The following is an 11,784-nucleotide window of genomic DNA, read 5'->3' on the forward strand; positions in this document are numbered from 1 at the left end:
CTGCTGGCATGTCTTTCTATGGCTTAAAACAGGGGTTCCCAAACTGTGGTCCATGGGCCACCAGTGCTGTCTGCAAGCTTCATTTAGGTGGTTTGCCGCCTGTCTGTGAAGAGTGACAGCAGCAGAAACAGCGGTGAACCTCTGTCATTCTTAGAACCCAATGATCAACCCAGAAGGTGAGTTAGGTGGACCAGAAGTGATATTGGGAGGAAGCACTTGAAAGGAGCAGAGAGGATTAGCAGCTAAATTAATGCAAGGCTATAATTAAGAAGTTTAATATTGATTCAATAAAAAAATATCATATAGCACATCTAACACAGTGCCTTACAATTGCTACAACATGCAGAAAAATCATTAAGCGGTCTACCAAGACCCTCAGCAATTTTCACGTGGGCAGGGAAGGGAGGTTTGGGAACCGCTGGCATAGAATGAATTGCCCAGATAACAAAACGTCCAGATCGTAGTACATACAAAAACATTCTGTTTTTTTTCCTTTCGAAGGACTTCAGAGAATGGAGCTGCTTTATAGCGTCAAGACGATTCACTCCTCTAGCCTGTATTGCCTACTCTGCTTGGCAGCAACTTTCCGAGCTCTTAGAAAAAGGCACTTTGCAGACCTGTTACCAAGGAATATTTAACTGCAGGAGCTAAGGATCGAACCTGTAGTCTTCTGCAAGGCATGTGTGTGGTCTATTGAACTATCGGCTCCCATATGTTAAGCACTGTGGATAGTGGGTCCCTTTAGACAAGGTAGCTTATTCACAATCCTGTCCCCAGAATCTAAGCAGCAGCAATCTAGAAATACATTTTCAAAACCCATTTGTCTTGTATGGAAGACATCACTAGAAAACAGATCTGAAATGGTCCACTGCCTTCCAAGCTACAAGATAGGTTAATTCAGCTACTATATATGGATTTGGTAAGTTCACCACAAAATATCAAAACAAGCAAGCAACTGTACCCAAATTAAATCTACTAAAGGCCTAGAACAACAGAGGTTTGTGTGACGATCAACATCTGCCGCTATCTAAATAAATTAAGGAATAATGTATCCAACCAGGAGTAAGGAAATCCTTTAAGTCATTTCGCTTCTGAGCTGCTGCCGCCCACCACACAAACACACAATATGCATTTATTGTGTACTCTGGTGGAAGTTGTTCCAATGGAAAACACACAATTTAAACCACTCACATGGCTGTTTCATCCGCAAGTATACCGCTGCTCAACCAGGGTTGTTTTTTTAAAATGCCAATTTGTATTATTGTATTAAGAAAATGCACCACTCAGGATGCCTAGCAATGTGCGTGTCTTGTCATCTGAAAGTGGAGCGAGCGCTTTCTCAAGCTCTCAAAAGGTGCAAGGGGGTGACACATAGACATGTAGTGAGACGGTTGGTCGTGGAGCACGGGAAAACACCCAAAGGGCTCCTCTGCCCAAACTTATGGTGGACCCAAGTAGTTTAGAGAACAGCACAAAAGAGCTCTCAGATTTCCCATTCCATGTGAAAGAAACCCATTTAGGGAGCTTTGACTGAAGCCTGCAAAAATCCTAAAAGGGGTCAGAGGAAAACTGGAACTAACAAACAGGAAGGAAAAGCACACTGAAGAAGGCAGACAGAAGAACCCACCACACTGGAAAACAAGGAGGCATTAACCCGAACATATGAATATATCTTATACAGACTATTCTGCTCCGGTGCTTAAATGAAGCCACCTCAATGGGCTAGGAATAGCTTAGATTTAGCATCAGCAAAGGGGCCAGGCAGGCAGGATTAAAGGAAGTACAAACTACCGGTATGAAGCACGGAGTCATGGAGTAATTCACGTTTATGCTGATATAACAAGGAGGCTGAAAACAGTTTGCCAGATTCAAAGAAGAAACACAAAATCTGAACTCCCTTCTATGGTTACAAGGCAGAATCAAAAAGCTATCAAGATGCATTTTAAGGCAAGCGGTATTATTTCCTGTCTCGTAAAGAGCAAAATCAGTCATTCTTCTGCTTGGCAACAAAACCCAAGAGAGAGGTGGGCAGGCAGCGTGTCGACTCTTTAACTCACCTGCTGTACAAGGTGGAACAGGGGAAGAAGGTGATGTCAGAGGTGAACTCGCCCCAGAGCCTGCTGAATAAGAAACATCCAGAGTTGCTAAAAAGGTGCAGTTTCAAAACCCTTTTCGCTGCTTAAAATGAGCCTTGCTGAAATAAGCAGCAAAACCTACTTATATGTTAAATGTGGAGACACATTTAATGTGACTGTTTTTTAAACCAAATAATAAATAAAAATAATACATTTTATTTGTACCCTGCCCTCCCTGGCCGGAACTGGGCTCAGAGTGGCTAACATCATATAAATAACACAGTATATATAAACACAGGCATCAATTAATTAAAATGCATCTTAAAATTAATTCAGACAAATTAAAATCTGGACAAATGGCAGTTACCAGGTTAAGGTTGAGAGCGGTTAATACTTGTCAGGACCAACTGTTTTCACTGATCATATAAGACCTGTGAACAGGCTGGGAGGCCTCCTTCATGCTTGTTCCTATATGAAGGAAAACAGGCCAGACTGCACTCTGGCCAAAGGCCTGGTGGAACAGCTCCGTCTTGCAGGCCCTGCGGAAAGATGTCAAATCCCGCAGGGCCCTAGTCTCTTTTGGGAAAGCGTTCCACCAGGCCGGGGCCACGGCCGAAAAGGCCCTGGCTCTGGTTGCAGCCAGTCTAATTTCCCTGGGGCCCGGGATCTTCAGAGTGTTGTTGTTTGCAGACCGTAAGGTCTTCCGTGGGGCATACCAGGAGAGGCGGTCCTGTAGGTACAAGGGTCCTAGGCCGTATAGGGCTTTAAGGGTTAAAACCAGCACCTTAAACCTGATCCTGTACTCCACCGGAAGCCAGTGCAGCTGGTATAGCACTGGATGAATGTGATCTCGCGACTAGGCAGATACAGTGGGAGACACTCAAGATCAGGACCACAGCAGGAGGGGAAGGGGAATTTAACTATTTCATTCTCTGCTACAGTCCATATGAAAATCCCACCTCCCCTCAAACTACTATTAGTATCAGGAGGAAAGCTTCTATTAGCACCAATGAGAGTTTTCCTTCCAAAACAAAATAGCAGGCAGGGGTTGGGGTTGGGGCAGTCTTAGAATTAAACTTCTCCTCACCTGTCACAGTCCTGACTTTTAAACAAACACCCGCACCGGCAGCTGTTTAGTTTAGTTTTTTGTTTTAAATAAGTCACACTGAATGCAAAGATGCATTCAACATGATATAGTCTGGCCCTGTAGCTAAGCTGAGGAACTAGGCAGATTATGAGCGGGTGGGATGCAAACAAGGCCAGGGTGTTCTGTGGTGGGTCACGCAATGCAGTTTGCAGCAGAGAAGGGCAAACCCTGCACAATTTCACTATTCTGTCTGCTTCAGAGAGACTAATTCTATCCTTAGGAGCACTGATCAACTAGTGCAAACTTGCCTGGAGGGGAATTAAAATTCCAGCAAGAAACTTTACCAACTGTACTCTTAGCTAAATACAAGGGGATTTGCAGGTGGGTTTTGCCAGGTCAGCGGATGTTATGGGCACCTGGTCATGAACAGGACTGAACACCATAAACACGTTCTGGGAAGCAACGAATTACTAAATCCTTGAGGGCCAAACTAGGAGATATGTGGGAGTTGGACAAAAAGTCTCCCAGTGCTGGGTTTGTTTTTTAGAAAGAGAAATGCAGCAGCAGCAGTGGCCATGGATCAGAATAACAACAGAGTGCGTCCGTGTGTACTTAACACTTGTTCCACAGGCCTATTGTCTGATCAATCCCCTGCCCCACAGCTTCTTTTCCACACTGGGAAGAAGACACAAGGCCAGATTCATCTTAGCCACAGTGATCCATGCGTTGGTCACCACCAGGCTCGATTACTGTAACTTGTTCTACGCGGTGCTGCCCTTGAAGCTAACCCAGAAACTCCAGCGGGTGCAGAATGCCGCTGCAAGACTCCTTATGGGGTCTTTGCCGTGGGATCACATTCACTCAGTGCTATACCAGCTGCACTGGCTCCTGGTGGAGTACAGGGTCAGGTTTAAGGTGCTGGTTTTAACCTTTAATGGGACGCGGGTGGCGCTGTGGTCTAAACCACGGAGCCTAGGGCTTGGCGATCAGAAGGTCGGCGGTTCGAATCTCCGTGACAGGGTGAGCTCCCGTTGCTCAGTCCCTGCTCCTGGCCACCTAGCGGTTCAAAAGCACGTCAAGTGCAAGTAGATAAATAGGTACCGCTCTGGCGGGAAGGTAAATGGCGTTTCCACGCACTGCTCTGGTTCGCCAGAAGCGGCTTAGTCATGCTGGCCACATGACCCGGAAGCTGTACGCCGGCTCCCTCGGCCAATAAAGCAAGATGAGCGCTGCAACCCCAGAGTCGTCCACGACTGGACCTAATGGTCAGTGGTCCCTTTACCTTTACACCTTTAAATCCCTATACGGCCTAGGACCCTCGTACTTACGGGACCGCCTCTCCTGGTATGCCCTGCGGAGGACCTTACTGTCCACAAATAATAATATCTTGGAGGTCCTGGGCCTCAAGGAGGTTAAACTGGCCTGAACCAGGGCCAAGGCCTTTTCAGCTTTGGCCCCAGCCTGGTGGAACACTCTATCGCAGGAGACCAGGGCCCTGAGGGACTTGACATCTTTCTGCAGGGCCTGCAAGATGGAGTTGTTCCACCTGGCCTTCAGTCCAGGCCCAGCTTGACCCCCCCCCCTCTAAAATGCACCTGTGGGTTATTTGTGGGGCCTGCCTGGTGTTTTTACATGGGTAAATGCATCTGTGGATTATTTGTGGGGCAAAGGAATTAATTCATTTCTTTTTTCCTTCCAAAATATAGTCCGGCCCCCCACAAGATCTGAGGTACAGTGGACCGTCCCCCTGCTGAAAAAGTTTGCTGACCCCTGGTGTAGTTAGTTACCTGAATTGTTAGAGTTGCTGTATTTCATCGTCTGTTCCTCTCCACTCTCAAAGGACGAGCGTTTAGACTTCTGCAGGCACAAAAAGGAAGAGATTCAACAGCTCACAAGTGGTTAGCTGAATGCCGTTTCGCAACTCTTTTTCCTAGTTCCAAACAGGCCTACGGCATTTCACACGCATTAACCCCCGTGAGAATTAGCATGGCGACTGCATGACAGGCAGCAGCGCTGGCTTACACATCTTGACAGCAGCGGTCAAGAGCATTTACACAGGGCGCCCAAATCCTCACCAATTACCACCTTTTGGAATACTGCAGGTACAGCTTCAGTGCACAGTGGCAACTGGAGCTCAATACTATCATCAAAACATGGCATCAGTTTCAAAAGGCAGTGTTGAGACCTGGAACTGGAATCTTCACCTCTCGTTGCGTTAGCTGGGACCATTCTTCTGATTACCTCAACGTGCTGACGGAGGAGAACAACGTCCTTTAAATGAGCGGAACCTTCCCCTCACCGGTTTAGATTTTTCCCATGAAAACTACCTCGAGAAGCAATGATTATACTGGCTTAGAAATGTGCCATCACAGTTGTGGACAGGATGTAGAATTAACCAGTAGGGTGGTCCTTTGTGCAGGGTAGATTTCAGCCTGTGTTTGTCTCCCGCCAGAACTTTTATGAACTATTATGAACTTTTGAGGGTAGGATGTACATCAAAGTCTTTTGACATAGACCCAGCTCCACAACCACCCACACAGAGTTGGGACAGATCTGCCGCAAGTTACCACATTTTGAGGTAGTGTACAAAATGTTAGACTTGGATCAGGAACAGCTGCGTTGAAATCCCCTTAGACAGGAAGTTTCAGTATAGCTAAAACTTCTTATTCTAGCTGTAGCTTCTCTCACAAGAGTTGCTGCAAGTACAGAAATGGAATGATCCCAAGACACTATCTTTTTAGCAGAAGAGATCTATATACAGGTGAAACTCAAAAAATTAGAATATTGTGGAAAGGTTCTTTTCTTTCAGTAATTCAACTTAAAAGGTGAAACTAATATATGAGATAGACTCATGACATGCAAAGCGAGATATGTCAAGCCTTTATTTGTTATAATTGTGATGATTGTGGCGTAGATGAGAACCCCAAATTAACAATCTAAACTTTGGGGTTTTCATCAGCTGCACGCCATAATCATCACAATTATAACAAACAAAGGCTTGACATATCTCGCTTTGCAGGTCATGAGTCTATCTCATATATTAAACTCCAGTAGCTAATGAAAACAATTGCTTACATAAATGGACTTTTCCATGATATTCTAATTTTTTGAGTTTCACCTGTAAATAAGATAAGCAACAATGTGTTAGGCAGCTATGTTTTAAAATGTTATTCATAAATATGTATTTTCCCATTATATTTATTAATAAAGTTTTTAAACAAGGCTAAATAGCTGCCTAACATTGCTGCTCCTCTCATTTATATCCCGCTTTTCTGTCTAAGGAAGACAGTTTGGAATGGGAAAATTGCAAATACACCATTTTCCCATTCTGAGAGAACTATTATTATTAATCTTAGATTCCAGTGCTGCTTACTTTTCGTGCTAAGATCTTCCTCTTTTTCTTCTCTTCCTCTGAGCCATAATGAGATTGGGCTCTCGTCAGTCTTCTGTGCTGATGAATCTTTTAACGAAAGGAGAAAAGGACTTAGGGGGCAAAGCAGATTACAAATGTTTACCAATTCAAAAACCATTTCCCCACTAGATGTTGTTGTAACAGTTCTCTCTGCTTTATATACATTATAAAATGGAATAATTATAAAAAGATTTACCCCAAATAATAATAATTAGCAGTAGACTATAAATTTGTCTGAGAAACCATCAGCACTAATGGAAAGAGGTTCAAAACTTACCTGTTTCTGTTCTTCTACTAGTCTTTTCTCTATGCATTCTTTGGCAATCTTCAATGCTTCTTTTAACTTAGTGGGGATCTGATAAGCGAAAAAAGAAAAAGGTCCTCAGCTTGGTGACTGTCAGGGCACTGTCCCAGGCTCAGCGGAGGGCGGTGGAAGGGCTCTCGGGATGCTACAGAGAGCCTCAGCCCCACCTGACCAGTAGCACCTCCACTTCCAGCGGAGGGAGCAGCGATGTCTCTAGTGGGGAGGGGCAGGCAGCAAAGGGGCTGGAGAGCAGAGGCTCTAGAGATGTCGGAGAGACCCTGCACTCCCCTCGTTCAGCGGGCGAGGAGGGAGACACGCCAGTTCCGTCGCCCCAAGTACATAGAGGGGTGAAACGCAAAGAGGGGAGGCGGAAATTCCGTATACCGAAACTCTTATGTTGGGGTCATAACCGGAAGGCGCCATTCCCGGATTCTGAAGACGGTTGATACAGACATGGATTTTTTAAAGCTCTGCACTGTATATAGTATGCACAATAAAACTACTAAAGGAAAGGTCAGAGTTTTGCCTGGTTTCTCATGAGCAACTACCCAAGGACCTTACAGTGACAGAGACTAATATTTCTAACATGGCATTCATGCAGATATTCTCTAAAAGTCTGTTGGGTTTGCCGGGGGGGGGGGTAACAATGTGTCAGGGACTGAAAAGTTGGGAAGGGACAGCTAGATAAAATAGTATACTATTAAAAGCGAATTGCCATCAATGTAACTCAACTGTACCTTAAACTGTGTTTTTTCTGAATTTGTTAAAAGGACATCGCTGAATAACCTGAAATAAAAACAAACAAACAGAAAATGCACATTCAAAAGCCAGCCAGCACCACCCTACCTAACTGCTGGTTTTTTGTTTTTTTGTTTTATTTTGCACTTGGACTAATAGGAACGGCAGCTAATTGGATTAAGCTCCATAAGGCAAGGTAGATGGGTGAAGCAGCTCCTTTCAACTCAAGTCTCCAGCGGCTTAGCAGGAAACTAGTACAACTAGGTAAGGAGCTGCTTCGCAAAAATAGCTTGCCGTGGAATGACTAAACCATGAGACTGCATTTCCAAGGAGCCAGCCTTTGCTGCGATACAGGAGACAGCAGCCTCCTACCCAGTGTTGCTCAGAAATTCTAAGAAATGGAAAAAATAGTGCAGTTTTTAAAACAGTGGTCAAAGCCAGTGCCATTTCAAAAGGTTCAGTCTCAAAAAGGCGTCCAACTGCATCCAGATAGACGAAAACCTGCTCCGTGATCCCAGGAACCACCATACAAAATGTGGTGATGACATCCGAATGCACAGCCAACCAAGCAAGTGGAATTTGCTGCCAAGGAGTGTGGTGGAGTCTCCTCCTTTGGAGGTCTTTAAGCGGAGGCTTGACAGCCATCTGTCAGGAATGCTTTGATGGTGTTTCCTGCTTGGCAGGGGGTTGGACTGCATGGCCCTTGTGGTCTCTTCCAACTCTATGATTCTAAGCAACTTTCAAATATATACAGTGGTACCTCGGGTTACAAACACCTCGGGCTACAAACACTTTGGGTTACAGACTCTGTTAACCCAGAAGTAGTACGTCGGGTTGAGAACAGAAATCGCGCGGTGGCAGCGGGAGGCCCCATTAGCTAAAGTGGTACCTCAGGTTAAGAACGGTTTCAGGTTAAGAACGGACCTCCGGAACAAATTAAGTTCCTAACCAGAGGTACCACTGTATAGCGGACGTTCAAAAATTCCATGACCAAAAATTCCATGACCAAGTCAGTCACTCAAACCCAGTTATGAGTGACTAGCCTATACAGCCCCTTCATGGATCACTGTCATAGCGAATGGGCTTGAATAACTCCAAGAAGCTATGAGCTATGCTGTGCAGGGCCATCCAAGACAGACAGGTCATAGCCGAGAGTTTAGACTAAATGTGATCTACCTGGAGAAGGAACTGGCAAACCACTCCAGTATTTTGCCAAGAAAGCTCCATGGACGTAAAAAAAGGAGAAGCTTTGAGAAGAAAGTGAGAGTTTCCACGGCATGCTCTGGTTCACGGAGAGTCGAACACGACTAAGACAACTAAACAACTACAACAAGCCTGTACAGAGTGAACAAATGGGGACTTACGGCATTTGTAAGAGCCGGGAGACTGTTGGCATGCCGTTCTTCATGGCTTCGGGAGAAATAATGCATTCCAGTACAGTTACTGAAGGGGTGAGAAATACAGAAGCTAAGTTGAAGGTGAGAAATGTAGAAGCTCAGCTTTAATGGTGGATGAAAGAAATGCGAACAATCCAAGTTTCCGCTTGAACTAGGCTGAAATGTTGCTTCGAACAGTTCACTCACCTACAGATGTGGATGGTGCAGGGGGGAAGCTGTCCACTGGAACAGAGTCTGGGGGTCTCCCATAGGTCATTTCGTACAGTAACTGACCAAAGCAATGCACATCAACACTTTCTAAAGTCTGCGAAAAGAAATGGGAGGGAGAGACAGCTTGCTTAAAATATCGATGTGATTATCACATGAACCCTACCCTCCACTGGCATCATCGATCCTGTGCTTGTAACAAATGTTTACTTCCTGCGTGTACTTGCTGCAAAATGAATAACCACCAACTGCAAGCATGAATTACATGAATTAAGGCTACATTCCTTTACACACTTACCTGGGAGTCTGTCCCATTGAACTCAACAGGACTTACTTCTGAGCAGGCATGGGTTAAGATCGAGCCACATCAAGGATTAGCAAGTTTAGAGAACTGTGATTTGGGACAGACACAAAACAGCCTCTCTGCTGACTGCTTAGATTCCAAGTTCATGTCTCGAGCAAACTCAAAACAACTAGGTAACAATTTTTGAAAGCAGTAAGATCCAACCTGTTCTACGAGGTATTTTCAGGACTACCAATATGGCGGAGATCCCATCGGATAAGTGATGTTAAGTTTGACATTGTAATAGAGAGGGGAGCTTTTCCAAGTGACAAAACAAGACCCCACCCCCTCCAGGATATTCCATCAGTACTCTACTCACAAGTTTACAGCACCAGTACTACAATACAGTCGTAACTTGGTTTTCAAATGCCTTGGGAGTTGAAAGTTTTGGCTCCCGAACAATCGAAAACTGGAAATGATTGTTCCGGTTTTCGAATGCTCTCTGGAACCCGAACATCCGACGCAACTTCTGATTGGCTGCTGGAGCTTCCATTCGACTTCCAAGGTACCACTGTATTTGGTATTCACAAATGCCTTTCTTTGGAGAACAGACACTGTAGCAAAGGAGTAGCAACTGTACATTTATTGTGCAATAAAATGTTTATCTGAAAAAGCCAACTATGTACTGAAAAGTTTTGGCATTTCAGATTTGGCTTATTGCTCTCCCTTTCCCTCTAGGAAAACAAAACCAGAACAAATCAGGGGTTTTCCCTTCTGGTTTTTGGTGCCACCCTCCATTTCTCCTTTTATTTCTTCCTAAAAAAAGTGTTAACTAGCTCTTGTAACAAAACAAAACAAAAACATATTGCTGAGTTTCCAAACATCCTTTAAACATCTTTCTATTAAGCTTCTTTTGTAGCATTACTGAAAAACTTTTCTTTTTAAATAAGGCGACTATTGCAACGTATGACGTCTATAACGGATTCCCATGCACAAAGATGCTTGCCTCGACGTACATTGATTTTGCGAAACTGTGTGAAGTAGGACCGGTAGAAGGAGGGAAGCCCCAGCAACGAATTCTCCAAATCCAGTAACCTGCATGTGTCCCCGTCCATCATGACGTTGGAAGCATGAAGGTGGCCGTATGGAAATCCTTTTTCATGCAAGAACTTTAAGACCTGGGAGACCAAGCACACAGAGGTTTTAGTTTGAGGAAATTAATTCCATTGGCATTGAGGAAATTAATTCCATCTACAGCGCCTTTCCAAGGATGTATCCCACACCCTCCCACACATCCCAAAGAGCATTAATTGGGGGCTTTCGTTGTGTGATGGGTACAAGCCCCATTCACATTTCCCCTGCCCAGCCGCCTTTGATGCGTCTGTTATTACTATCCAATAGCCCTTCCCCATGTGATCCACAGGTAGCAGTCAAGTACAACATTCCTTTTAATGCTAGAGTGGACATGCAAAGGAATGTTTGGTACAGCCAGTCGAAACTTCCTGTTGCTTCTGGCCTGGAGCATCCTTCCTCTTGCATGTGACCAGAGATGGGCGTGACCTTACCTGTCCAGGTAACAAAAGGACGAGTGACGCAGCAACCCACCCCTCTTTTTTCTCGTTCTCCTTTCGTCTGCTTCCAGCTAGGACAGCTCTGTTGGCTTGCGGCCAACAGCAGCACAGGGACTGTCCCCCATATGGGGTAAATCCACATGTTGCTATTTGTAACTTTAAGCCTGCCTTCAGGATTTGTACTGTGTGCTGCCTGAACATGAGTAAACTTACTTTTTGTTGACTATGAATAGGATTGTGGTGTCTTTATTAAGAGGGATTCGAGGGAACTTACCAGGAACTTACCAGGAACTTACAATTCAGTCTGAGGCAGACTGAACTGCATAATAGTAAAAGGTTCTAACGAGCCTGCAACCAGCTTTCTGCTGTGCACAAGAAGAGGAATGTAACTCTGCTACATAAGGAACTTGCTAGCGCAAGTTAGGAAGGATAATATATCCTTTCCTGCCACCCTGAACATTCCGACACATTTTGCATTTTTTGGCTGCGTACTGCATCTAGCACACTTCCAATGATCTTAGGCAGTGGTTTTCAACCAGTGTGCTGTGAATGATGGTCAGAGGTGCCGCGGCCATCACTGGCCCTCTTTCCTTCCCTCCCTCCTCTGATGCCCTCTTGCGTCTCCCGACCAGCCTGTATGGCACTTCACCGGAAGTCCTGCCTCCCCAAGGCTTTCACAGCTGTTTGTTGCAGCTGCCCTGAGTACAAGC

The 11,784-nt window shown here is 45.0% G+C and overlaps 1 protein-coding gene across 6 annotated transcripts in view; it reads right to left on the reverse strand.

Annotated features, from left to right (window-relative positions):
• The window catches only part of PXK (PX domain containing serine/threonine kinase like), a 48,670-nt gene that overhangs the window by 6,217 nt on the left and 30,669 nt on the right, over positions 1 to 11,784 (reverse strand). For 3 of the 6 annotated variants that reach the window (XM_033141340.1, XM_033141339.1, XM_033141342.1), the window contains exons 10-17: positions 10,520 to 10,681; positions 9,200 to 9,317; positions 8,981 to 9,059; positions 7,616 to 7,664; positions 6,852 to 6,929; positions 6,536 to 6,622; positions 4,950 to 5,019; positions 2,058 to 2,117 (exon numbers count right to left, since the gene is read on the reverse strand). In XM_033141340.1, coding sequence (XP_032997231.1) covers positions 2,058 to 2,117; positions 4,950 to 5,019; positions 6,536 to 6,622; positions 6,852 to 6,929; positions 7,616 to 7,664; positions 8,981 to 9,059; positions 9,200 to 9,317; positions 10,520 to 10,681 — 703 coding nt within the window. Of the gene's footprint in view, positions 1 to 2,057; positions 2,121 to 4,949; positions 5,020 to 6,535; positions 6,623 to 6,851; positions 6,930 to 7,615; positions 7,665 to 8,980; positions 9,060 to 9,199; positions 9,318 to 10,519; positions 10,682 to 11,784 lie in introns of all 6 variants that reach the window. The other 3 variants (XM_033141338.1, XM_033141337.1, XM_033141341.1) reach the window with 1 other exon arrangement.

This window comes from Lacerta agilis, chromosome 2 (genome assembly GCF_009819535.1).
Source record: "Lacerta agilis isolate rLacAgi1 chromosome 2, rLacAgi1.pri, whole genome shotgun sequence".
Lineage (NCBI taxonomy): Eukaryota > Metazoa > Chordata > Lepidosauria > Squamata > Lacertidae > Lacerta > Lacerta agilis.